General features: G+C 47.4%; 1 protein-coding gene across 3 annotated transcripts in view; it reads right to left on the bottom strand.

Annotated features, from left to right (window-relative positions):
* Positions 1-27777, bottom strand: part of JARID2 (jumonji and AT-rich interaction domain containing 2) — a 249764-nt gene that overhangs the window by 116914 nt on the left and 105073 nt on the right. Inside the window, exon 2 of one of the 3 annotated variants that reach the window (XM_036087225.2) lies at positions 16874-17009. The exons of 1 other annotated variant lie outside the window; for it this stretch is intronic. In XM_036087225.2, coding sequence (XP_035943118.1) covers positions 16874-17009 — 136 coding nt within the window. Of the gene's footprint in view, positions 1-16873; positions 17010-27777 lie in introns of those variants that run through there. One more of the 3 variants, XM_036087251.2, reaches the window with a different exon arrangement.

Raw genomic sequence — 27777 nt, 5'->3', positions numbered from 1 at the left:
AATACTGTTCAAAGAACAGGTTGTTCCTTGAGGCCATTTCAGGGTCTCCGTAGCATGACACGCTCTTACATTGGAGACCCACTTTCACAACTCCCAAGCATTCAAAGACACCCCTTTCTTCCCGAAGAGGGAAGAATTCTTTAGCTCTTTGTGTTTAGAAGTACTTGGCTAGGAACACATCATGTCATTTGTAATACACTGGTTTTTCAGCATTCACTGATTTTAAAAAAAAATTCCTAATTTTGGAGATTTTAAAGAGAACGAGTGGGGGTGCACGCGTGTGCAGAGGGCAAGAGAGAATCTCCAGCAGACTCCCCAAAGAGCTCAGAACCCAACATAGGGCTCGATCTCATGATTCTGAGATTCTTGATTTCTAAACCAAAATCAAGAGTTAGACGCTTAACCAACTATGCCACTCAGGTGCCCCATGAATTCTTAGCCTAGAAAAAAGAACTAACCTTCAAATTCTCGGGTGAAAAAAATTTTATGGACACTATTTAACACTCAATAACCTTCACGTCATGTTTTCTTGACATTTAATCCCTTTACTAATTTCAGTGTTAAAAACTTTGTTTTAGAGCCAATGATTTCTTCCTGTCTGTAATAAAACTGTTCTGGGTCTTCTTGAAGATTTGCCTTTTATACCCTGCTAACCTAGATAAATTCATTTTGTTACTACTGTGTTCAAAAAGCCAAAATTAACTATAATCCTTCCACCTTTATCACAAAGCAGAACTACATCCATCACCTTCTTAACAATTCTGTGTGTATTCTTTGTGGTATTTTCCTTGAAGGTTTCATGTGCCGTACCAACAACGAATGCTGAATACGGAACATAATTTAAGATAAGACACTTTAAAAAAAAAAAAAAAAGATTTATCTATTTGACAGAGAGACAGAGAGAGAAAGCACAAGTAGGCAGAGCAGCAGGCAGAGGGAGAGGGAGAAGCAGGCTCCCCGCTGAGCAGGGAGCCCGATTCAGGACTTGATCCCAGGACCCTGGGGATCATGACCTGGGCTGAAGGCAGACGGATGCTTAACGACTGAGCCACCCAGGCGCCCCGATAAGATACGTTTTATAAAGGAAAAACAGGGGCACCTGGGTGGCTCAGTCATTAAGCGTCCGTCTGCCTTTGGCTCAGGTCATGATCTCAGGGTCCTGAAATCGAGCCCCGCACTGGGAACCCTGCTCAATGGGGAGCCTGCTTCTCCCTCTCCCACTCCCCGTTTGTGTTCCCTCTCTCTGTCAAATAAATAAATCTTTTTAAAAAAATCTTTTTTAAAAGGAAAAACAAAAATCACATTTTCCAACACTTAGCAACATGAGGAAAAGACTCACAATGTTTTAAATTGCAGAGATTCTACTGCATGAAATATTAAATGGGGTTTTAAAAATACAAGTGTACAGAAAGTAGACCAGAGAAAATAAAACTGAGATAGTGACCAAAAAAAAAAAAAAAAAAAGTAGTATTCTGTCCAGCAGCAAGCTTTCTAGCTTTCTGAGATGTCCACATTTTCTACAAAGAATAAATTACTTTAAAAACAAAGTGAGGGCGCCTGGGTGGCTCAGTTGGTTAAGCGACTGCCTTCGGCTCAGGTCATGATCCTGGAGTCCCGGGATCAAGTCCCGCATCGGGCTCCCTGCTCGGCAGTCTGCTTCTCCCTCTGACCCTCCTCCCTCTCATGCTCTCTGTCTCTCATTCTCTCTCAAATAAATAAATAAAATCTTTAAAAAAAAATAAAAATAAAAAATAAAAACAAAGTGAGAAGGGGATCTTAACAATTATTCAAATGGTATCACAAGGGACATGGGTGCTTTTCCTGAATAGAACTACTACTGATCACAAAAAATACTCGATCACAAAAGTTATATAGGGCACATGGGTGGATCATTCAGTTAAGCATGGGACTCTTGTATGAGCTCAGGTCATGAGTTCAAGCCCCGTGTGGAGCCTACGTAAAAAACTAAAAATAAATTTTAAAACCCCAAACAAACAAAAACAAGTTATACGAAATGTGGACTCACACGGAACTAACAAAAAACAAGGATCAAATAAAGACAATGACCACTCTGAAGCCAGTAATACGTTGCTATACTGAAGTCGGGGATAATATGAATACCATGACCTTAATACCACGGGTAAAAGCATTCTCAAATTGCCCCACACACTGAAAGGCGGGTGAATAAACAGGCACTTGTTTTCACTTGGTCGGCACTGCTTACATACACAACACATCACTGATCAACTACACTGGCGATCCAGCAAGACCTCCTGCCAACAACAAAAAAAGACCGAGCTGAAGAACAAAAGCTCAGAACCACTATGCTCATCCTGTCTCTACAGCTACACTTGTTCATGTGTTGTTGTTTTTTTTAAGTACTAAAACTCATCAGACCAGCCATGTATCAAGGACTCATGGACTCCTACGTGGCTAGGGGCTACCATATATGACAAAGCAGATACACAGCATTCCCCTCCTTCTGGAAAGTTCGACATCTACAGATTTTTGGTGAGTGTAGTCTCAAGACCTTGTGACCACGTCTGTGGGCAGCGGTCCCTCTGTCTCTCTGCTGTCCCCTGCTAGAGCTCAGACCCAGTAAACAGGCCAAGTCAGACAGATGGGGACTCCTGTCCAGGCGGCAGGGTGAAAAGCGGAGGGGTGCCAATGGAGGAGCAAGCTGACAAACCCCGTCAGTTCAGCCGCGGATGGCTCCTGGTGTCATCAGTCTAGCTTTGAGACGTGGGGAGAAGGGAAAAGTGCAGGTTAGAACCCTTTACAAAAGGCCACAAGGCTATTCAGTAAACCAGAAACTATAGAAAAAGTTTGCAAAGCCATTACCCACAAAAGGTGGTTTTAATCAGAGGATTTTAGGCAATCCTGATGTAGCTTGAGGGTAAAAGGCCAGCAATCACCAGTTAATACTCAGGAACAAAGTGCCGCATGAAGTATTTCAGTGAGACGCACATTCTGCTACCCTCGAGGCTGTAGGCACAAAGAAAGGTGTAAATCCACACACAGAGGATTCTGGGCTCACTGCTTCTCTCTCTCTCTCTCTCTCTCTCTCACACACACACACACTCCAGAAATAAACCATCACCTTGAATTCATTCCTGTATGCAGGTGGAGGTGGAGGGATGGGGAAGGCCTCACACACCACAGGAGAGAATCGGTGATCACAGAGGATGCCTGTCCTTTAGTTTCTCTGCTTTCTACTTCCCCCCCAATTCTGCAAAAGCATCCAAATGTTTCCTACCCCGACCGTACCGGGTAGGATCTAGCAATTAGGAAGAACTTGAACAGGCCATAAACATCAGCCGATCACTCACCACTGAAACAAATCCAAATGGGACAAACGGAGGTCTCAAGTGTTCTATTTGTCGTAAGAAACCTGCTTGCAGTGGGACCCAGTTACTTGCACAACTAGGCATCCAATGACGTCAGTGCTCATTACAACATATTACAACATACCAATTTTTTTGGTGCATCCAATATTGCTTTAAGTGGCCAGAATCCAGGAATTGTGGTTTAATGATTGACAGACTGCAATGTGAATGGTTATATAACATAGCCTCCGTCACTTCTAAAAAGCTGCTGCAAATACAGAAGCCGTAGAATTGTCTTTCCTTGACCCGAACCTGAAGTTGCACTGCCACGCTGATGGACTCCCACAGTCCCTTTCTCTTTCTGCCTGCCTCCCGGCCTCCCCCCTGCAACCCGGCTGCCACAGATCCATCTTCTTCGACATACCACATGCCCGCTCAGAAACCTCAGACACACCCCAATCAAGAGCTCTGTGCCCCATTAGGAGCACCCCACATACACAAACCTACCTCCTGCCATTGCTATACAGGCCTTCCCAACACCGCTGAGGAATGACCTACCGGGGAACACTAAATAGGGTTCATCTCCTTCTCGCAGGGCCAGAGTTTGTGCCCTCCGAGTCCTAGGGTGAGGTCTAATTCTAGGACGGCATCCAGACCCAGGGAATGGGGCAAACAGATTTTAATACAGTCCCTGAAGTGTGCTGTTTTATGACACACAGCTACAGCTTTTATGGGAAGTAGTTAGGTAATGTGTATCTAGAACCTCAATCACAATTACCCTTTGAATGCTTGCTTCCTGCCAGATGCTAAGGACTTTAAATAAATCATCTCCTTAATCCTAAGAATATCGCCGCTGAGAAAGAAATTATTACTCCATTTACAGAGCCGGGAAACAAGGAACAAGAGCCAAACGGGATGGCCAAGTCATGTGTGTTGGCGTTCTCCCTTGGTGGGACCGTGAGGCCAGCCTTTCAGGGATGACAGCATGACCCTCCCTGCCGATTCCCGCGAGTGGAGATGGAGGGCAGCGGCCTACCAGGGCTGGGGCTCACAGGAGGCTGAACACACAAGCAATTTTCCCCCGTAAGCTTCTAGATCATCTGCACTCCCAGCTCCAGGGCCCTGAGCTCAGGCCACTGCAAATACGCCCGTCTTCCGTGTCCTAGTGCACCCAGGAGGTGTGGTTTGGGTTGACAAAAGAGCCCTTCCTTGGGGACGTACAGTACATAGATGTTCTGAGCTCTCTGTGCCTGCCCCCTGCCCCAACAGCCCTTTCCTCAGACAGAGCTTGCTGGAGCTGGCTTATTTTTCACAAAGGGGCTAAGAAATTGGAGGAGAAGGTCTGAGCAGCGCGGAGGGCCAGGATCCTCCCATCCACTACCAAGAGCAGCCACTTGATGGCAATCTTAACCTATTCCCTTGGAATTCTTCCATCAAGAGCGACCCTGGGAGGGTGGGAGCAAGAAGAATGGGCCGCAGAATGTGGACAGTGCTAGAAAAAGGCCCCTTTGCGTGGCCTGAGGAGGCAGGCGCAGGGGCGTGGAAGGATGGATGAAGAAACGATGCCGGCATTCTCCCCTGCGTTACTCTCATGTCCACAGACCTCTCTGGGGGCCTGGGTGGCAGTGAGGGTACAGCTTCTGAAATCAGACAAGGAAGTCAGAGGTTTCTCAGGCCCTGTGACACATTCACATTGGGCTCTCCATCTACAGATTGAAGAAGTGCGAGGCAGCTTCTGATCTCAGCACCTTGTCCCCTGAAACCATGGGAAAAAAGCCAAAAAAAAAAAAAAAAAAAGGAAGAAAAATTTAAAAAGGAAACTTTCCTTCGCGGTGCTACACCTGTTGAATAAATCAGCCCAACACTTAGTCTCATTTAAACTGTAAACGAGGGTGAATAAAATAAAAGCCATGTGCATCTATCTTCTAGAGAGAAGGCTGGGGGGGGGGGGCTGGACGGAATACACTGTAAATTGCATTCACTACTTCTGTTTTCAGTGGCAGAAAGATTAACATCACAAGATGGGGGGGGGCAGGATTATCAGAAAACTGCCCATGTCTCAGCATGGATAAGGATTCGTATCCCCCACACGGTCCAACCCGGCCCTTTGTGATGGCTTCGTAACTCTTGGCTTCTCAATTTATAAGAAGAGTTCAGGCAGAGAGTGGAGAGTTTGCCAATATTTTCCTCTGAGGGATTCAGAAGTGCCAGCTGAGAGCCTTCCAGCTCACCCTTTAAAACTCTGTAACACTTTCCAACTGAGTAAACTGGAAAGGCCCTTTTCAAATAACACTAGTCTCAAGTTGGGTAAACTGCTGAGTGAGGACAGGGTAAAAAGCCGCTCTGGTCCAGGCTAAGCAATTTGCAATGCAGATCCCTCCAGAAATTACCAGGCCTCCTGCATGCCAAGCCAATAAACGTGCACAATTTCCACTGGGGTGTCACCTACCCTACTCATGTCTGCAGAGGATTCGCTGACCTTCTAGCATCACCCTCGATGACAAGGTCCAACTTGTCAAAAGTGGGGATTCAAACTCCTTCATAAATACCCCGAGCCCATCAGGGCGAAGCTATCAGAATTAAGACAGGTAAATGTTTCCAAGGGGAGACCTTGAGCTGCTTTCATGCATCGGAAGGCAACAGAAATCGTTCAAAGCCATCGGAAAACCGCCACCTGAGGCAGCACCAAGAGCTAGCAGGGGAGTCTCAAGCACAGATGTCTTTCCCAGTCACCAGGACCAGCTGCCACACCCCATGATCAGGAGGCCCACCCACCTGCCAATGGGAAACATGGAGTCAGTGAAGGAACTGACCCAGAAGCCACTGGAGGGGCAGGTGACCCAGGAAGGACCCCCCCGCCATGTGCAGAGCTGAAATCATCAGCTCCAAAGCACGAACAAACCAAGAGCACTAGTGAAAGGTCAGGGAACGGGAGACAGGAGGAACGGGGTCCCGGGCACCGGGCAGGAGGAGCTCTGAAGCCCCAGAAAGGAGCCTCAAGCTCTCCTTGCAAGACGCAGTCACAGCCGGACAGACACTCTGGTCCTCAACGGGCAGGTCTAAGGTTATAAAATAGCTCACGATTCCCTCAAGGACCCCAAACCTCCACGTATGGGACACCTGTACAGTTTTAGGATCTTTCAGAAAGAAATCATGAGGAAGCTAGTTTGGGGACTCTGCAGAAGCCCCCTAAAGACTAAAGAGAAAGCTACAAGAATAGAGAAGATTTGACAGCAGGTGAGCTTAAGTAACAAACAGTAAATTAAGGGATTTAATGGGCTGTAGGGTAACTTCCCAAAAGCATACCCAGTTATCACCATTCTGGCTTTAAAGATACGCCATACAGGACACTAAACATTTGATGGGCTCAAGTAATAACAGGTTATTTCCAAAAGCGAGGTGAAAGGCCCTCTAGATTTGGGGGAAATGGGAGCGAAGAAGTTCACAAGCGAAGCAAAACTGCACTAGAGCCATTGTGGTAGATCAGCTAGTAATTAAAGCTCCGTAAATCTATCACAGAACTCAAATCATGGCGTGCCGCGGACGGCCTATCTCCAGGTAGGAGGAGGTGGGGGACGTTACCATTTACGAGAGTAAACACAGATAAACTCTCCGAGCCTGAACAGTCTGAGGACCCCACAGGCTCTTCCCTTCCTGTACAAGTTGAGAAGTAAAACTGGTTGGAAAGCCTTGCCCTAAATTACACTCACAGCATATAAAAAGAAATTGAATTCGTGTATAAAATACAAATAAAATGAATGTGTGTTAAAACAAACAGGATGCTTCAACCTCAAATAATGCCATTTTTTCCCACATTGACAACAGAAACATCCCTCCAGGGCCATCCCGATTCCCACACCCTCCCCGATCCCTGGGACCTTTGCAATAACCCTCTTGGCCCCTTCCTTAGGTCTCTTGGCCTACAGCAGCTCCCCCGCTCAGGAGTCTTATTTCAATCCCCACTGAAGTATGGGATGCAGATAAACCCAAGAGGTCTCAAAAAAGCAGGCATGCAATAAATAAAAACCCAAGCTTAATTCCATCCACTCAGGAGGAACAATAACTTCTCCAAGGTCAAACAAGTTCATAGGGGTTCCTGGCATACCAGGAAATCGTTCTAGTACCCACATAAGCACAAAAGGAAACACGTCGCAGATGAGCAAGGAAATTAACTTAATCTAAAATTAAAATGGGATAAAACGGTCACCATCTCAGAGCCCTACCCAAGTGCTAATATTGGTGGTAGTACTGTTTGCCCCTATGTTGAAGCCCCCAAAACCCAATGTGACCGTATTTGGACAGAGCTTGCAAGGACGTGAGAAAAGTAAATGAGGTCATAATGGGGGGAAAGGGATGGGTGACCGACAATAATCTTCTAGGACCAGTGTCCTCCTAAGAAGAGGAAGAGACACCCGTGCACGCTCTCCCCCACGCTCAGCCTAGTGAGGATATGGCCGGGAAGCCCATTTCTCACCAGGAACAGGACTCCGGGACCTCCAGCCTCCAGAACAAGGAGAAATGTATTTCTGTTGTTTAAACCACCCCACCCAGTCTATGGTATTTTCTTACGGCAGCATGAGCTGACTAATACACAGACGTTCACCACAGCCGTAAGAAAATGAACAGAAATTAGCAATCTGACCCTGCTGGGCTCCCCACCCCCACCCCCCCCCCGACCATGTGTTTGCATCCTCCCGGCCATGGGGCAGCTCACAGCTGCGGACAAAGAATCACTCATATCAGCAGCAAAGGCGTATGCCCTAGGGATGCCTCTTTAGCTTGCCTTTGGGGAAAAGCCACATCTGGAACCCCAGTTCTGAGAAATCTCTTGAATTCTTGAACCAAGGCTGCGACTTCTGAACACTCACAGAAGGGGACACCAAGCAGGAGGAGAGGCAGAGCTGTTCGAAATCCCATTAGATCCGGACTTGCACACAGCTCAGAACCAAAAAATGAAACACCAGTGCAAGACAGAGAATCTGGCTCCATGAACGCACTGCTGAAATGGTGAAGGTCATTCATGGCCATGTCCAACTGTGGCGTCTTATTCATGCCTACCTAAAGCCAGGGCTCCTAAGAGCTGCATACTGGACACACAGGAGCTGAGCCACGGGCTTTGAGACCCCTTCAAGTCTCAACAGACACTCTCACGCATCTGGTACATTCTGGGAAAACCCCACAAACCCATGTATCATCATCAAAGTTCAAAAAAAAAAAAAAAAAAAAAAATCAAGACAGCCATGGTGACAAACCCCAAAATGACCATACACTTTCATTTGGAGCAACATTTCTGGGCTGATGGAAAAGTCCTAGAGGACTTGTCACCTGGGTATAGGAGCATTTGCAAATCTGCTGAATTGTACAATTACGAGGTATGATTTCACAGAGCGTAAAGTTTACCTCAATCTAAAGGGGGGAAAAAAAAAAAAAAGAGAAAGAAAAAAAGAAGGAGGTTAAGATCTGAGTCAGGAGTCCTGGGGTCAAATCCTGATTAGACCACTTCGTTATGCAGCCTTGTGCAAACTGCTTAACATCTGAGACCCACGACACAAACCCACAAAATTAAGATAGTAACGGATTACGATAATGTTATGAGATTAGAAGGAGTAACTTCTTTCTTAAAAGCCCAATCTTAATTTAAACTACCAAGCAATGTGCCTGTACCCGAATAGGCAATCTACAAACAGGGTTAAGAAAAGGTACAGGGTAGGGGCGCCTAGGTGGCTCAGTTGGTTAAGCATCGGACTCTTGGTTTCAGCTCAGGTCACCATCTCAGGGTCGTGAAATGGAGCCCCATGTCAGGCTCTGCACTTAGCACGGAGTCTGCTTGGGACGCTCTCTCCCTCTGCCCCTTCCTCCTGTGCACGCACTCGCGCTCTCGCTCTCTCTCAAATAAATTAATCTTTAAAAAAATAAATAAATAAAAGGTACACGGTGATCTAATTCCCAGAATCTTTATGATGGTAACACTTAGAAATTTATCACAATTACGAATAAACATGCACTTTAGAGACAAGGAAAACAGCATAGGCTGTGATCTGGAGGCGAGGGTGTCAGGCTGTGTGCATTTCTGAAATAAAACCTAGAGTCACAGATGGGACACTCAACCCCTGAACAGAGAGAAGTGTGTCCACAGCACGGCAGAGGGTGCTGGAGGGGGGGGCGGGGGGCGGGGCAGCAGCCGGTGGGCAGAGAGATGTCTGCACACTGCTTCACACAACAACACATGCCCTCCAGAGTGCCCAGGAGTCCACTCAACGTGGATGAAGCTTTTCTCTCATGGACTTTCAATCTACTGTGGGGAGAGAACTCAGAATTAGTGAACAACAAGCATACAGTGTCAGGCGGTGAGAAATTCTATGCAGAGAAATATTACAAGGTAAAAAGTGAAAAGGTAACAGACCAAGGAACGACTTTTGATAGGATGCTCTAGCTCAAACCTCCAGGTTTGAGCAGGAACCCAAAATACAGGCAGGGATGAAGCATGCAGTTATCTAAAGGGAAAGAGTTGTAAACAGAAGGGTCAGAAAGCACAAAAGTTTTGGGTGCCAGGGTGGCTCAGGGTGTTGCGCATTTGACTCTTGATTTCTGCTCAGGTCATGATCTCGGGGTCCTGAGATCCGGCCCCGAGTCGGGATCTGCACTGAGCAGAGTCTGCTTGAGATTCTCTCTCCCTCTCCTCCTGCTCACGCTCTCAAAATAATTTTTTTTTTTTAAAGCAAAAAAATTGGGGCACCTGGGTGGCTCAGTTGGTTAAGCATCTGACTCCTGGTTTCAGCTCAGGTTCTGATCTCAGGGTCCTGGGACTGAGCCTGGCCTCGGACTCCTTGGCTCAGCGGGGATTCTGGGGTGGATTCGCTCTTCCTCCCTCTGTCCCTCCCCCCACTCGTATTCTCTCCTCTCTCTCAAATAAATAAAATCTTCAACACACACACACACACACACACACACACACACACACAGGTACACCTGGAACAACAAGGAGGCCAAACTAGGGGAGGCAGTGGTGAGGAGACCTGACACTGTGGCCCACATCAAGTGGTCTGGGTAAGGATGCTCAGCTATCATGCTAAGAGGCAGGGAGACGCTGCAGGAACAGAGCATCACTAATCTGCATTTATAAAGGACTGTTCTGACTGCTGCCTGGAGGGGGAAAAGGTGGAAGCTGAGATGACGCAGCATCAGGGGTCCCAGCCCAAGCAAGAGGTTTCGGACCAGTGACAGGAGTGCAAATTCAGATTCGGAAGATGTGAATTTAGAACAAACAGATTTTGCTAAAGGACAGAATGCAGGAATGCAAAGTATGGAAAAATCATAGTAGTACAGATCACTCCAAGGTTTAGGCCAAAGCACCTAGAAAAACAGAACTGGCATTTATGGAAAACGGGAAGACGGGCAGAGCAGAGGAGACATGGTGGAGACAGTTGGCTTTGGGACAGTTCACGTTCACGAGGCCTTCCAAGAAGGCTAGTAGGCAAGTGCAGTTCAGGACAGGTTCGATCATGTCAAATGCTGCCAAAGGGGCAAATAAGGCGACATGACTGGAACCTTGGTTTGGCAATCAAGGTCATTATGAAGCCTTAATCGTGGCCTGATTCTAGGGGTTCAAAGGAGAATGAAAGGGGAAAGGATATTAACATGAATATAAATAGTAGAGGAGACAGCCTGTGTAGATGTTTTCTTTCAAGGAACACCGCAGTAAAGAGAGACATGAACAGCAGGAGGGAGATACAAGATCAGTAGAGGGATTATTTTATTATGAGAGCAACTACAACATGTTTTGTTTACTGATGGCAATCATCTAGGAGAGAAGTAAATAGTGAAGAGGGGTAAGCTCCAGAGTGAGGTCCCTGTAGAGATGAGAAAAGGAGATCACAGCAGATTTCCATCCTCTCGCCCTCAGGACCCTCAGTGCTGGGCTTTTCTAAGAACTGTGACAGACAGGAGAGAGTACGTGCTCTCCCTCCCTTCCCCCCACCCCCGCCTTGCGAGTGAGGGAGCGCACACACACACACCCTTACCTGTCGTAGACCCCTCCTCTTAAAGCAGCCCAGATTTGACAAGGATGAGGAGGACAGAATCCAGGACAGAGCTAACAGAGGAAGTGGGCTGAGAGAGCTGGAGGGCAGGGGGCCTCAAGCACAAAGTGACAGGAAAGAAGAACAACAGAGTTCCGTTTTATTACTCACAAAACCGCCTGTGTTCCAAAGACACAATCAAGTATCAACCAAATGGAAGCGCTATCAAGAAACGCCCCGAGTGCATCACTTAGGTCCTGGATGGACCACATGAAAGCTACAGGAAAGACATCAAGCCTTTTCAGTGCGACCATTTTCCAGGATAAAATGTAGCTTTGTTGTTTGTTTTTTTAATAAATTTAAGTCGCTTTCAGTGAAGTGTATTACCCTTCATCTCACCCAGCTTTTTTCACATGGTGTGTTGTCTCACACATGGGGGGTGGGGGGGTACGGACAGAAGGAAGAAGAGTCTCGGAGGCTGGAGTGTTCCAGAAACCCAAACCTGCAGCAGCTGCTCGGTGCCCACGGCTTACAGAGGACACAGGACGCTGACACATCAGCAGCTCCATTTGGGCAAAGCAGTGGGGTAAGCCACTTTCTCCAGGAGGAAACAAACAAAAACCCAAAAAATGGTCTTCCCTGTTGAAGTGGAACCATTTCTAGAACAGCTAGACGTGAACAACTCGGGCCCAAAGCAGAAGGGAGAGGGGCCCCCTTGGCTGTCAGAAGGCAACCATACGACCATGACGGTCTTTTCCAATATAGCCACGTATATAAAATTCCATTCGTGGAACGATGTGCTCGGACTTTTCATTTGGACTCACACAAGGCGTCTTTACTTTACGTAGTAAACAATGAACCTGCAGGAGTTGGGACCAAGTTTCATTTCACAATCAACCCATCAGGAATCTTTAAGATTTCCAAGGAGTCGAAGATCCTATTCCTTAGTAGAAAGAAGGGGAAGGGGGGCTCCCTGTATCCACACCTCCAACTCTGCCCCTTCACTACAAATTGGCAGTGGTTTCCAGAAAGTACCATCCCCCACCAGCGCGCCGCCAGGACCAGTGGCCCTAGGAGGACTGGCCAACCTGGTGGTTCAACGGCAGCATTAAAAATACAAATCTCTACTTCTCGGTGAAGAAACAAAATGAATGCCTGTGTGTGCCTGTCACGGGCCTAAAGAGGGTAAGCGGGCAGGAGGAGTGCCATCTTGGGATTCCCTCGATCGATGACAAGCTCCACTAAAGCCCGGAAACATGCCCACATTCATACTCACACGACGCCGCCCCCTCCCACGCTTCCGAGGTCTCCTTCCCCAGTGAAGGATCGCACATTATCTCCTTCAAAAGAAACCTCTATTAGAAAAAGTGTCCTCCTACAAATTCTTATTTTTGGAATCCTATCTTTACAGAGCATTCCAAAATTATTTCTGCTTATCGAAGAGGTGGCTGAAAGCACCGGAGTGCTGGTTCAGAAAGCTGGGGCTGCCAAGGACCACTGGTGCAGGCAAACGCCTAATCCACGCTGGTGTATCACTTCCTCATCTACAAAACGGTCTGTTCTGAAGATTAAAATGAGTGAAATGCGGATCGAGTGCTAGTCAGTCAGTACTGAGTGCTCAGCACAGACTGGCCCATCACAACTACCACAGGTTCCAAGAAAAACGATCCGGGCTCCCTTAAATCTACTCAAGGCTCTTTGGCTGACCAGAGGCCTTGCTCGATCTCAGATGACATTTACAGGAAGCAAATGAAACTCCAAATACAGCTAAGAGCTCCCCTCTCTTACTGTGTAATTATGTGTACTCATTTGTGTAGCATGTTATTATTTAAATGTCCCTAATTTCAGCCCCAGCGGGCCAAGGGCCCTCAAAAGAGTGGCCTCAGCCTCAGCCTCTGCCAGCCCTTCCCAAAGCTTTTGTCCAATTTATTACAGCCAGAAGAAGTGGCATTCTCTCCGGCAGGAAGGAGACAGAAGGCTCTCACAATCAGCAGAACTCGGGAGTGCCGCCTCACCCACGCTCGGCCATAACCAACAAGCCAGAATGAGGGTTCGTTCCCTCCACAGGCCATCCGCGGGGCTGTTCAAGATTCACATCCGCTACCTCTACCAGGACCCCCCCCCCCAAAAAAAAACAAAACAAAACACAACCTCATTCCCTGTCACTTTAGAACTATGAAAGCAAGATCAATGGCCAACATGGATTTTGTGACATAAACTAAGAGGTCTCCCTACCATCTTGCGTCTGGTTGGGTTATTACTACAACAGGAGACCCACGGAAAGGGGGCGGCAGAGCTGAGCCACTCGGATACAAGCTGTTTCACAGACTCCACACCCACCCACCCTGCCTCACGCAGAGGGAAGGCCGAGGAGGGGCTGCGTTGTCATCCTCGCAAGCCAAGGATTTAGCGGAAGTGACGGCAATTCATTCTCAAAATTCTCAAATTAGATAAAAAGTTACATCAAGCTCCTTCTCTTGTCAACACCAAGCATTATTTGAAGACGGAATTTTCCCCAGGAAACACTAGCAGGACCAATAACTCAGACAAGTGATGCCCGGGGGGGGGGGGGGGGGGGGGGGGGGGGATCAAGCACCTTATTTTCAATACTACTGCTCCTGCAAAGATATGGTGTAATTTTCACCCCTTCTGCCCCCTTAAATAAGTGCTAGATTCAAAGTTGCAGGGCGTGAGCTATAATTCCAGTTCTGCTGGAAGACAGCAGTGTGACCTTGGGAAAGTCACTACCACACAGAGCACTCACAAAGCCCCGCAAGGACACTGTATTCAGCTTACAGATGCACACACCAGGGGCCTCAGATGCAGGTCACTACCAAGGTCCCCAAGCTGCAAAGCATGAGGGGGGCGAGGGGGGGCCCACAGGGGCAGCAGGTACCCACCCCAACTCTGGGCACGGGTGCCCACTCTGATCCCTGTCTGGTCAGTTTCCTTCCCCATGATCCCTAGAGCTAGGGATCTGCACTGGGACAGCTTTAAATCTCGACCACCAGACAGATTTCTGTGACCATTAACACTGTACCAATGGATTTCCATGTTTACAAGGGAACCTCAGGAGGTTCTGTGACTAACCAAAACAAACAAAACAAAAAACCAAAACATTTCGCCTTGCCGGGCTGTGAAAACCACTCTCCCCCCACTAACCTCTCTTCGTTTGCCCCACGGTGAAGAGCCCCAAGATAAGGGCGTTGTGATGTGCAGCTCAGGACAAGGTCCTTCTGTGCAGGGTGGAATGAGGATTACGAAGTATCCGTTAAACAAGGGACATGTATACAGTCACACACACAGAGAGCACTGCTTGCAATCCTCCCACTCCCAACCTCAGCTGCCCAAAAAGTCTGGGGTGCTCCACTGCCTTCCGCTTTCTCTGGACCATGCACCCTAAGAGCACACCGCTGAGGTTTGGGGGCCTACAGAGAAGGAGTTCTTCCCCAGTGAACAATGCCGGGTTCCCGATCTCTCCAGTAGGCCCCCAGTGAGAAAACACACTTTAACCTGTTAGCGGCCTCTACGAAAATTATTCTTAAAACCAGAGGTGTTTACTCAGAAGTGCTATGGAAATCCGCGATACAGAATGACAGACACGTGGGCTTGGACCGCTAGCTGCAGGGACACCGACAGGAACCAGAAATGGGCATCTTCACGGCAATCCCACAACCAAGAGAGAGGCCTTGGTGTCTCCATATTGAAAACTAGACAGGAAAACGACAAGCCAGTCTTTATCAGCATGAAATAAAAACTACCGCAACAAAAACCCCCTTTTCGTTATGAAATTGGTACACGAATTCTTTAAAGTCTTCAACAACCCCCAACAGAGCGGCCTTTGCCAGTTTTCTTAGAATTCCTTCCTGGGCATTGTCAAGACCTTGACGAGGCCAATTAAAAACAAGAGCAACCCTTGGTCGACAAGGCCGGTAGTGCCTGTGAGACCTCTTGAGGGGCTTTAGTTTTTGTTCTTTTACTTAAATCCCACCTTTATTTAATCCTGGACACCTGGCTAACTTGTCCTGAAAACGGTTTTTTTCTCTCAGATGGGTGTTTTTTTTTTTGCTAAGAGATTCCAAAACCACGAAGGCCTTCCTGCTCCCGCATAGCAGAATGCCTTATCACAACAGTAAAATCTAAACCCCCAGCCGCCCCTGCTCTACTCTAACCTTCAGGATGCAGTGAGACTCTCCCCCCGTCACACCCCCCTCAAACACGTAAAGCCAGACACTACGTTCAACGCGAAGCAAGGACACCAAGAACAATCACATCACACAAGGGTCCAGATTCTAGACTCGTGGCAACAGATTCTACTAATTTTGCTTCTGTGTATGTGGAAGATTATATATATACATATTATCCTGGGCGGGGGGAGGGGAGCTTTCCCATATACATGTGGACTCAGACTTCCAGAAGCTTCTTGTTTTAAGTCACCCAGAACCAGAAGAAGAGAGGGACAGGCCTTGGGTCGGTGGCAGGGCAAACCTGGTGGAGTTCAGGGACGGCGTCCCTGGAAACCCCGCCAAGGCTCGATGCGGGTCCCGCCTGTAGGCACTAGTCCCAACAAGAGGCTCCCCCAGACAACCCACCTTCCAACGAAGCCAACTGGAAGGACAGTGGATGCCCGAGGTGAACCTGTTCCTCTGGACCCTGGCAAGCTCTCAAGTACCCCCACGTGTCCCAACTCTATCAGCCCACGACCAGAGCAGAGACTCGGAAAAAAGAACCACCACCTCTCCTGTATCTCTCCTTGCTCCAAGCCAAGTACAAACCAGAACATGGTCTATTCATTCACATTTATCTAGGACTCTAAAGGACTAACGAGGGCGAGGGAGACTGGAATGCCATCACAGCCCCATCCCCTGCACTAAAACACACACTGTAACGTGTTCTGAAATGGTTTCCACTGGGTGATTTCAGCCCCGTCCTCCTAAAGAGACAGCGGAATAAACCCCGAGAAGAGCAAGTTTCCTTCCAGGCTGCAAGGAGACTTCTCATAACCACACGGCTGTGCTCCCAAATGCACAGGAATTCTAGGTCACCGTCTACCTGCTGCCATGTAACCACCTGCCAGGCCTGATCAGCAAGGAAGGAAGCACGTCCTTAGGAGGCTGCTGAGCTGAGCCAGAGAGCAGAAGGGCAGCAAGCACCCCGAAGACTCAAGCTACTTCCTACGCAAACAGGGGGAAAGAACCAGGAGCTCCATCCAGGGTGCAGCAAGATCTAAGTAGAAAGACAGAGATCCACAGAAAAACCTGTAAGGTAGACTCTACCTTCAACCCAGGACCTAGTAGAAATCGGATCACAGCCCGTCTTATCTGTAGGGAACAGACTAATTAAGGCACCTTGCCAATTATATTACACAGCACATGAAGGAGCATGAAAATGAATCCATAAACCCAGTAGGATGTCCAAAATAGCTGCCATCAGGGGCCTAGCCTGAGAAGCACAAGCCGCCCGAAACACATCCAATTCAGAAACAAGGTCCAAAGATACCATCCGAGTCCAACAGAAGAGGCAACTCACCATTCACTGTTTGCAGGCTCCCAGCAATGCCGTCCCCGTGTTGCCTCTTCTGGGCATTCTTGAACTCCTTCAGAGACAAATAAAGGACTTTACGTACCACCCTTTCTTCTGACCATGGAATCCCATCACTGTCATCCTGGAGAAACAGAAGAAAGGGAGAAAGGAAATCACTTTAAAAAAAAAAAAAAAGGCAAGTAAACATTAAGTGTTCGAATAAACTTAAAAAAAAAAAAAATTCAAACAAGCATCATGCTACCGAGACCCAGCTCTGGAGGCCAGAATTTCATCATGTGCTGATGGTTCAAGCACTGACCCTAGCAAAAAGCTCACTCCCGGACTGTAAAAGGGCGTGGAAGGAAGACAACCACCTCGATTCCTTTACAAACCCTGTGTCCAAATACCCTCATTAACCAGTAACACTGCAGTTTCCTATTCGGGGCCAAATTTAGAAAGAGGCATTAGTAAACCCAAAGCGGAGGGCTGAGGAACCAATGTCCTGGAGTTTCGCTGGGCAATGCCAGAAGGTGTCCTGCCTTACAAACAGATGCTGGGCTCCTCAAAAAAGGCTCCTGTTGTCATGGCGGGGGGGGGAGGGGGGGCCCGGCCCTGCCCTCAAAGAATTTACCATTCGGTCAGAAGAAACGAAATTGGATCTGTACTGACCCCTCACTCACAGAAAGGAGTCTTAATTAGGAAAGAGACAGAGCACTGTGGGAAAAAAAAGACCATGAATCCTGGTGGGCAAGGGTAGGAACTTGGGGAGGGAAGGGGTGATTTAAAGGGGGAGGGAAAAAAAGAAAAGAAAAATACACACAGGTTAATAATAGGTCTTGAAGGTCTAATTTGCACGGGTCCCTTATGTCTGTGTTATCAGCAGCACGGCAAGCTTCTGAGAGAGGCACGGAATGAATGGAAGGCCAGGTTGGGCGGCTGGGGGTTGGGGAAGTCCAAAGAGCCCCGAGCCCATCCCAGGCACTCCAGCAGAACTGCAGAAAGACAGAGGGGAGGCAAGGAGCAGCAAGGGCAGGAGGGGAGGGAGCCCCCCGACCCCTCCCCAGCAGGGAGGTGAGAACAGGAGCCAAGTCTGGAAACGTGGAGATGGTGGATTGGGGATCTGAGCAGAGGTGACTGTTTTAGGGAACCAGCGAGGTGTGTGTAAGGTGTGAAGGCCCAGGACAGTCACAACAGGTTCTCGCCTACGGATACCTGCCTACTGTCCACGAATCCAAAAAGTCCTTATGTTCACACACTCACTGCAAGACTTAAGCATTTCAGAACCGTTCACCTTAGAAGGATCGGAGCTTCTCAGATACTTGGGGCCTTAGGAGAATAAGGAGAACATTAATATCCTGGGTAAACGCAGGAGGGGGTGGGGGTGGATATTCAGGTTCCTTTTGCTCAAACAGGAGTACTTTCCCCACAACAGCCAGGCCGGCGCTGTAGTCCTGATGCCAGACAGAACCGGTTCTTCCTCCCTGCCACCCGCAGGTCCCCGGAAACCTCAGCGGGACTAGGTCAGGGGGCTAGAGGAACTGAGCTCGTTCCCTGCACTCACATCCCTAAATTCTGCATAAACACAAACTACATCCTAGAAATCCAACCACACGGAGAATCTAAAGCCCTAAATAACCTGAAGCTGCACTTGGATTAAGCTGCCAAGATTTTTCCAGAAGGAGAGCGCTCTACCATCTTCTGTAATAAGGGGGAAGAGAGCCCTGGGAAAGAAGAGCTAGGATTTCCACCTTTCCCCCCACCTCCCGACATCCTTCCACTCCTGCAGACCTGCCAAACTGAGATTTCCTGTTGGCTCCAGAGGAGGAAGGCACCTCCTGTCTTCCTGGGGGTGCTCCCCAGAGAGGCAAGAGAGGTCTACAGGCCAGCGTTGGCGGGTGGAGGTTCGAATCCAAAGGCTTAAAAGAAGTCAGCCAACTGCCTCCACCGGATGGGATGAGCACACAGGGTTTCTGAACTGCTACCGTGTACAAGTCACTCTCTACCTTCCAATCACATGGTTCGCCAACAGAAAAAGGAAGCCCTCTGACCAGACCCCAATTGAGGAGGCTGAAAAACCAATCAGAGGACGTATCCACACAGCACACAAAAGGCACAAAGAAGGTGGATTCACTGCATCTGCATGATAAGCACTGGCTCCTCCTGGCGTTAAAGACAGTGAGGCTGAAACCCCAGCTTTTCTCAGCATCCAGGAAAGAATGCTCTTTCATGAGCACCAGATTCCTATTCTCATCCTTGAAAGCTGATGGGATTATAAACTATTATTCCATACATACCCAGCGTTTATAAATTATAAGACCCCAAAATAGCTTTCAACGTAAAGTTCCTGCAATAGATGTACTGCGTCGTGTTCAGACTGGTGCCTTCATTCTGACTTCGGGCCTCCATACAAGAGAGTCCTACCCCTACAACCAAGGTCTCATTAAAACATAAACCGTGTGAGTTGAAACCGCCTACAAAGGAAGATGCATTTCAGGTTCGCTTTCTGACACAAGCAGCTTCATGAAACCTATAAAGTAAATACAGGAGAACCAAATCCATGACCGAGATTATGGGGCTTCAAATTCTAGACATTAAAAAACAAACTTTTTTTTTTTTTTGGAAACACAAGAGCTCTTTTCGATAACGTACAGTGCTGGTCAAGCCTTGTCCCCTTCATATTGACGCAAGACACAAACTAGTAGGTAATAAGGGGACTGTGTTCTGTTTCCAAAAGCTCAATAGGTGGGTAATAATTCTGAAATTAAAACTTCAGCTGCTTTTCACAGATCAAGATGAATCAGCCTACGCTGCACTAGGAGGCCTGCACCCCTCCCTAGTGGAATGCCAGATGCAGAAAGCACAAGTGTGCCTGCCCCCCACAAGTGGTAACCCAGGGCTAGCCAAGATGGGAGGCATGGGAGGCCTGCAGGAAGGTACCTCAGGTCTGACACGCACTCTGCCGCAGCCTTAACTGTCGTTCACAACAGCCAAGGGCTGAGAGCTCCAAGAAAAGCCCAGAAAGAACTATCGTTAGAGGTCAGGCGACCCAAAATGCAAACACCTGAGAGTTTACTACCTTTTATTTCCCCCTCTTCAAGAGCGGTCTCATCTTTTTAGAAAAGATTTGAGAGAGAGAACACGCAAGAGAGAGCACAAGCAGGGGGAGGGGAAGAGGGAGAAGCACACTCCTCACTGAACAGGGAGACCGATAACGGGGCTCGATTTCAGGACCCCAGGATCATGACCTGAGCCAAAGGCAGGCACTTAACCGAATGAGCCACCCAGGCGCCCCTAATAGTGGTCTCATTTAACCAACCATTTAAACAATGTCTGCATGGGGCCAGGAAATCCCGTTCACCACTGGGATCCCAGCACTTAGGGCCTGCCTGACAGAGTAAGAGCTCAACAGATATTTCAGGAAAAACAGAGACTCAAGTTCAAGCTCACTCTTCCCACTACTTTTCCCCACATTTGGCCTGCCGGTCCCTAACCTTACAAACATCCAGGGTGTTTAAGTGGAGTGCAGTGCCGGAAATCCTACAGTTTCCTTGACTCAAGTCATCGCTACCCCCCATAAAACACTCCCCACAGTGATAATCCAAAAGGTCTACCCTCTCTCATTCTCAAGCAGTAAGCGTGTCAACGTACCGGAGACCTCGTCCTGCAACCACCTAGTGACCTGCCAAGAAAACAGCACCCATCTAGAAATCCACATGGTCTCCTAGGGCCCAAACCTGATGACCCAGTCACAGTCCCTTACCTTAAACTAAATACTGACCGATTCCTTCGCAAAACACCTGGACATTTGTTTTTCCTCTCCTACCACATCCACACAGGCTCCCCCGTCCTCTAGAATCCTCCAGGATTCTTGCATGCTCTTTTCCCTGCACCCTCTATATTCAATTACACGTTCCCACATCACTATTTTCAAAATCTCATAGTCCACTCGTGCCTCAGTGTTCAAAATTCCTAATGATCCCCTTTGACCTTCCCTAGACCCCTTCAGGCACAGGGACTCTCCCTTTTCGTCAGAACGGATCCTGCCAGATTTGACAGCAAGGGGACTGAACAGGCAGGCAGGGAGAGTTCCTTTCTTGGCTTCCTCTGGGATGCTTCCCCAGACACAAGTACCCAGTCCATTCTGGTTTACTGGTCAGCTTAATAAAGGAAGGCCCAGGCTGAGCCGCAGCCAGAGAGAGGGGAACCCAGCAGCTTAATTCTGATGCAAATTCAGTCGCCCAGATTGTGTGTCCAGTTCTTTTTATGCCATCTCCTTAAAGACTTTTTTTTTTTTTTTAAAGCTATTGCCATAGGGGCATCACTAAGACCTCTACGTTTTTACATGTTCATCAAATTATTGGGCAAGTGCAATTCAAGCCCCAGACAACGTACCACCCTCCCTCATTCCCATCCCCTAATTTCTTAAGCTGTATTTCCCCAGCTTCAAAACATAGGCTTTGCAAATACTGCCATATAAGAATATCTGGGCGTGTAGGGCGGCTGGGTGGCTCAGTGGGTTAAGTGACTGCCTTCAGCTCAGGTCATTATCCTGGAGCGGGGAGCCTGCTTCTCCCTCTGACCCTCCCCCCTCTCATGCTCTCTCTCTCAAATAAATATTAAAAAGAAAAAAAAAGTACCTGGGTGTGCTGGCAGGATTTAAAAAAAAAAAAAAGAAAAAAACAGGAAAATCATCACACAGATCTAGATTCACTTTGCCATTCTGACTGCTAAAAACCACTTTCTCTGGCAGGTGGAAAATTAAGTATTAAGACCTTTAAAAAAGCAAAGGTGACAGGGTTTTCTTTTCATTTGAAAAATGTTTGCCATTCTTTGAAATAACGGGAGAGTCTTATCAAAAATGGCAGCTGGTCAGGAATTAAACTTGAATGCTTATGGTCATCGTCTTATTTGTTAAGAGAAAAAGAACACAGTATAACCCTAGGGTGCTCCAAGTTTGGTAACAGCCATGCACGGAAATGGAGTGCCAGGCCAGCACATGAGGATACTGCACTCCTTGTGGCAGACAGCACCAACTAAGAATTCTCCAAAACTCACATCCAGGTTAGAGATTAAAAAGCTTGCTACCACCTCCTTTCGGCTTAAAATGGAGTGGAAAAGGAAGTAATCACAAAACTCTTTTTTTTTTTTTTTTTTTAAGAGGTGAGTTTCAACGTCTTGCCCAAGGTCAGGCAGCTGGAGAACACGGAACTAGCATGTGTGGTCAATGGGTCCACACGACGCAGCAGGTGCCCAAAGCAAAGTTTCAAAACTCGGAAACTCATTCTTAAAGAGAAAATGTCAAACCTGTAACTCACATGAACTCCTAACTAAATGAAAGCAAAATTAAAATTACTCATTTCAAGAGGTGAATGGAAATATTATATGGGGGAAAAAAAAAACCACACCAAAAAAACCAACCCAGGACCACTCATGAGCAGCACTGGCTGGAGATTAGTAAAAGAACAGGAGGGAGGGGGATTTTCTCTTACTGGTCTCTGCAGCTACCTCATGTAATTGGAAGAACACCGGTTCTAAGGTCATCTCTCAAGACATCTTTATGCAATCTGTCCGTGTCTCAGTGTTTGCTATGGTTTCAAATTCAGGCCATCTTGATTGAGGAGAGGGAAAACGAGGATGGAAATGCATGGGTTCAAAAACAAAACAGAAAAACCTTTTCTAACAATTACAACTACTTGCAAATGAAAAAGGGCCCATCCAATGGAAGATCCTTAATTTCCTATCACTTGTCAGCAAACTACATCAGAGACTCATGCATCACAGGTAGAATGACCAAGTAATTTATCATACCAACCAAGGGCATCGTTAATAATGATGCAGGAACGACTGGTGGAAACCGGGACATAGGTCAACCAACCAATTATACTAGATGTCCCTTCCAGCAGATACGAATCCATTAAGAAAGAAAGGTCTAATACACCAGAGATCATTTTTAACCACACCACCCAAGAAAAATAAAGCCAACATCCAAGACATCCTAGGAATACAGTGTGACACACACCTGTGTTTTAAATTGAAATCCAGAACCTCCCCACTGAGGTTTTAAAGGTCAATCTGCTGGGGGGCGGGGGGGGGGGGGGAATCCCTTGGGACAGGCACAGTTAAAGATGGCATTACATCCCCCAGAAAACACTCATGCTTCCACCGGGAGGGGGCATAGGAAATCAGATGTTCTTTGCAGCCTCCTGTAATTTCAACAAGCAGATGTGGAAGGGGGGGGGGGGCGCGGCGCAGAGAATGTTCATATTCAAAGGTAGGGAGACCTCCTACCATGAAACCTCTGTATTGTAGCTTATACAAGTGCTAAGACAAATGACTGTGTGTCTGGATCACAGGAACCACTGGGACTTAACCAACACCACCAGCATGTGCATATAGCCTCTCTCTATGCACCTTGCCAAGGCTCTGGGAATGGAGGAATTTGTGACTTTCTACTCCTTTTAAAATGAAAAGGGAGTGCCATGGCCCAATTCCAATGCTCAACCCGACTCTAAGTTGGATTAACAAGAAATAAGCACCTCATGGAGAGGAGGAGAATGGGAGGGGGGAGGGGATCTGGCAGGTGCACTAAGCCGACAACAACGAGTAACGAGACAAAATTTGGAAGACTGGGTTCCTGAGGGAGATAGGGGAGAAAACTGATAGCGCTTTCTTCATTCCAGGGAAAAAGACTGGAACCCTCCCCATGAATGCCTTTTCTTTTCACAAGTTCTGCATATACCTGTTAAGTCATTCTACTTAATACAATGTGTTGCTGTCTGAAATGCCGGCCTCTTCCATCAAGTTTGAGAAGAGGACAATGAAAACATCCAAAAAAAGGGGGGGGGGGTGAGGCTGTCTTCATTCTTGACATGGATTCCACGTAAACAAGGACTTACAGAGCCAAAAATAAATGAGAAAATATTGGAAAATGTGAGCGGTATAACTCAGGCTAAAACTTTATATATTTCTTCCCTTTTCACAAAATAATCATGTCTTCTCCATTACAAACCTCCATTTCTCAAATCAACTTGATGCTAATCAATTTTTATTTTTAATTCCGTGAAATGGATCAACGGTCAATGCTGACAATATCAAAGAATATTCGGGGGAATATTCACATCTAGAAAGATGACAAGCGGCCAGGAAACCACAGACCTAGTGAACTTGTGAATGATGGTGCTCTGCCTTGACTTTAAATTAAAAAAGCACTTCCAGGGCGCCTGGGTGGCTCAGTTGGTTAAGCGACTGCCTTCAGCTCGGGTCATGATCCCAGGGTCCTGGGATCGAGTCCCACATCGGGCTCCCTGCTCTGCGGGGAGCCTGCTTCTCCCTCTCCCACTCCCCCTGCTTGTGTTCCCTCTCTCGCTATGTCTCTCTCTGTCAAATAAATAAATAAAATCTTTAAAAAATAAAAATTAAAAAATTAAAAAAAAAAAAAAAAAAGAAAAAAAAGCACTTCCAGCAGCGAATTTTCCTCAGACAGACATGCTTCCTGGGATAAAGTAAACGGCCTGAAAATGCTTATGCAAGGAGAGTTTTACTTCTTCCAAACTCCTATTAAATAATGTGTACTTATCTTTGATTACAGCCTATTTAAAAAAAAAAAAAAGCCACAGCTGAAATTGGATTAAGAACTTCTGCTGAAAACGATTTATTGCGTAACACACAACTCTGACAGCCTGATTCTCCGGCCACCAACTGAGCCTTTATAAAAATCTACTGGGCACCTGCCAAGTCAGCTCTTTTGCGTCTGAGCATGTCACATTGCTGTTGTCAAGACAGCGGCGGCATGGGCTGCGACATCCCCAAGCTCATGGTTAAGGAGTACAGTCAGGGAACCGTCCACCCTCCCATGGCTCGTCATCTGACAGTTTGGGGTTCTGACATCGTCAGAGAGGCCCAGGATCTAGAGCAGGATTACCTCCAAGAATCCAGCAGGAATCTGGGTTGACCATCTACCTCCAAGTGTAGGGAAATGGGGAAAGCAATAAAAATCAAGTTACAAAGAAATGCTTGACAGGTGTCTTTGAAAACCCAAGCAGGATGAAAGACTCGGCATCAGCAGTGCCAACGGGGTGAGTAGACAAGGACTTCATTTGGAAGTAAGTTACTAACGAGTAGGTTCCCAAAGGAATTCTAACCGGTTTGGATCTTTTCATCATTAAAGCCTTTTTAATGTGAAGAATACACCCCACCCCTCCCCAAAATGCCCCAAATGGCACTAACCAACAGAGTAGCCACCAGCTACATATGGCTATTTAGGATCAACTTAATGACAACTAAAAATTACGTTCCAAGTTGCACTAGACACATTTCAAGTACTCAACAGCCACATGCCTCCCTACAGAACGTGTCCATCGTCATCATCGCTGGAAGCTCCCATGGCCAGCACGGTTCTAGAGCATCCATTTGTGTTTCATTGGACAGGTTTTCAAAGACCGTGTGCCACTTCTGCTGCGTTTCCATCATATCCCTGAGATTCTTCAAAATAGGTACCTTTATGCTCTGTTTTGCAGGAAAATTCTATAATATTAAGTACTTTGCACAAGAATCCGAGTCTAAAAATTACAGATACCCATACAGTGCTCAGGAGAATGGCTGCAATCCTCTCTGCTACACCCGGCCTTTCAGTTTTGCAGGGGACGTAGAGGAATTCTGGGGATTAGGTGTTAAGACTTTCCAGTCTACAAGGAAGCCCTGAAGACACACCACTTTTGTATGCCTTCAAATCATTTTCCAAGGAATTTCTCCCACAAAATAAATCCTCCAGGAGGGACGCCTGGGTGGCTCAACTGGCTGAGCATCCAACTCTTGATTTCAGCCCAGGTCATGATCTCAGGGTCCTGGGATCGAGCCCTGCGTCAGGCTCTGAGCTCAGCTTGGGGATTCTCTCTCTCTCTCTCTCTCTCTCTCTCTCTCTCTCTCTCTCTCACACACACACACACACACACACACACACACACACACACACACACACCATGCGCTCTCTCTAAAATAAATACATCTTTAAAAGCCAGGATTAAGACTAGACAAAATCCAGTCCTCCACCAGCCAGTTTCCACGCACCAACAGAATGACCTAAAACCACTGAGATTGATTGCTGCCCCACCTCCTGCCAGGACCAGTCAAGGTTATGAGCCTCTGAGCCATGGTGGGGGAGGTAGGGCAACTTTTACACTTCTGTTTCTTCCCTGAGGCCCTAGGACACTGTTGGGAACATTCTAGGAGTTCGATCAATAGCTGACTGGTTTGCTGGCTGTTTTGGCTCAGCAGTGACGCTATCCAGGGAATAAGTTTAAGTTATGCACCTGCCCAGGAGACCAACTGACCACCATGCTACATCATAAGCCATTAGGTTTATTTTTGGCCTTTTTATGAAAACCTGTCAAGTTATCATAAAGCATAAAAATAAACCCTGCCCTTGGACTGAAGGTAAACGGACACTGTGCCACATTCACTCCAATACATTTTACCCCCCTTTCCCACCCCACCCCCCCCCCCCGGCCCTCTGAAGAGGGAACGACCTGGAATTGCTCTGCGCCCTGCCGTTATAGGGACGGGTCTCCAGAAACCATTTTCACGTCTGCTTCCGCCTCCATGAGGAAGTGTAGACCACGATGTGGCAGGCCACATCCTACGTGTTTCTTGCACATAGTCCCCTCCCCGTTTTACGACTGGCCTACAAAGTGTCATCACACAAACATTTGCAAATGACCAACCTTGGGCACAGAGGTGTTAAGATAGACCCCACCCTAAGTAGTCGGGGTTGAGTCCAGGTGTGAGTCCGGAGTACGTGCCGTGTGCCCTGTTTCTTTGTGCTCCCAACACGGAGCAGGGGGTCTAGCACACACTACATATTCGAAACCATTTCCTAGGAGTGCACACTTAGAAACAGATGGAAACCAAGACCGCGGCCTCGAGGTAAGAGGGACCTGGACTCCAATTCTAGAACTGTTTCCCCATGTGTATTAGAGTGATGGCCAACTTGAGCATCCATGAGAAACCTCCACAAGGCTTGACAACTGCCCCCCATGTGGGCCCCACCCTCACAGTGGCTCCCAGGTGATGCTGACACTCCTGGCCTGGGGACCACACACTTTGAGAATCACAGGCGCACGCTAGCCTTGCGGTGGGTCGGACTCCCACCCTGCCTAGGAAAATGGTTCTCACTGCCATGAAAAGCACGGTAATTGCCAAATCTAATGCAAACTTTCTATCGGCAACCTGATTCCCCCACTGGCTTTCCTATTTCCTGTCCCCCGACCACTTTTAACTAGGATTTTTCTGCCCTTCCCAATCTGTAATATCTTAATACCCATGACTACTAATGCTTTTTCTTGACAATCTCCTCCCTCCTCTCCCCTGCCCCCACCTCTTTGTGGGATTCTACCTCAATTACACCTCCTACAGACCTCCTGGCTACCCATGATTTGAAATCCTAAAGCAGGACCTTTTCATTCACCTCCACTCCCTAAGTCCAGGTATAATGCTATTTGTCTTTCTAGTCCTCAGATACAGACTTAAAACACACTCTCCTCTCCCCTCTTACAGAGGAAACCTTCCAAAATGACTGCTACCAACCAATCCCTAGTCCCACCATCCTCCACACAGTTTTTCTCTTAAAAAAAAAAAAAAATGAGTTACTCTGGAAAAACCATCAATCCATGTCACTCCTTCCCCTACACCAAAGCCTTCCATGGCTCCCCAGTGGTTCCTACAATGTAAATTTCCAAATTTCTTAGCATGGCCTACAAAAATTTCTTTATAATCAACCCAACTTACCTTCTAGGCTGTAATTCCCCCACAACTCTCAATTACCACCACCCCCCCCCCATGACAATCTCAACAAGAGGTGACAGCTCTCTCATCTTGCATCTGCATCTCAAAAGGAACTCCAGGAAACCTGAGTA

The sequence above is a fragment of the Halichoerus grypus genome, chromosome 9 (assembly GCF_964656455.1).
Source record: "Halichoerus grypus chromosome 9, mHalGry1.hap1.1, whole genome shotgun sequence".
Lineage (NCBI taxonomy): Eukaryota > Metazoa > Chordata > Mammalia > Carnivora > Phocidae > Halichoerus > Halichoerus grypus.
The sequence above is the reverse complement of the archived record's forward strand: the minus strand, read 5'-3'. Positions and strand labels throughout refer to the sequence as shown.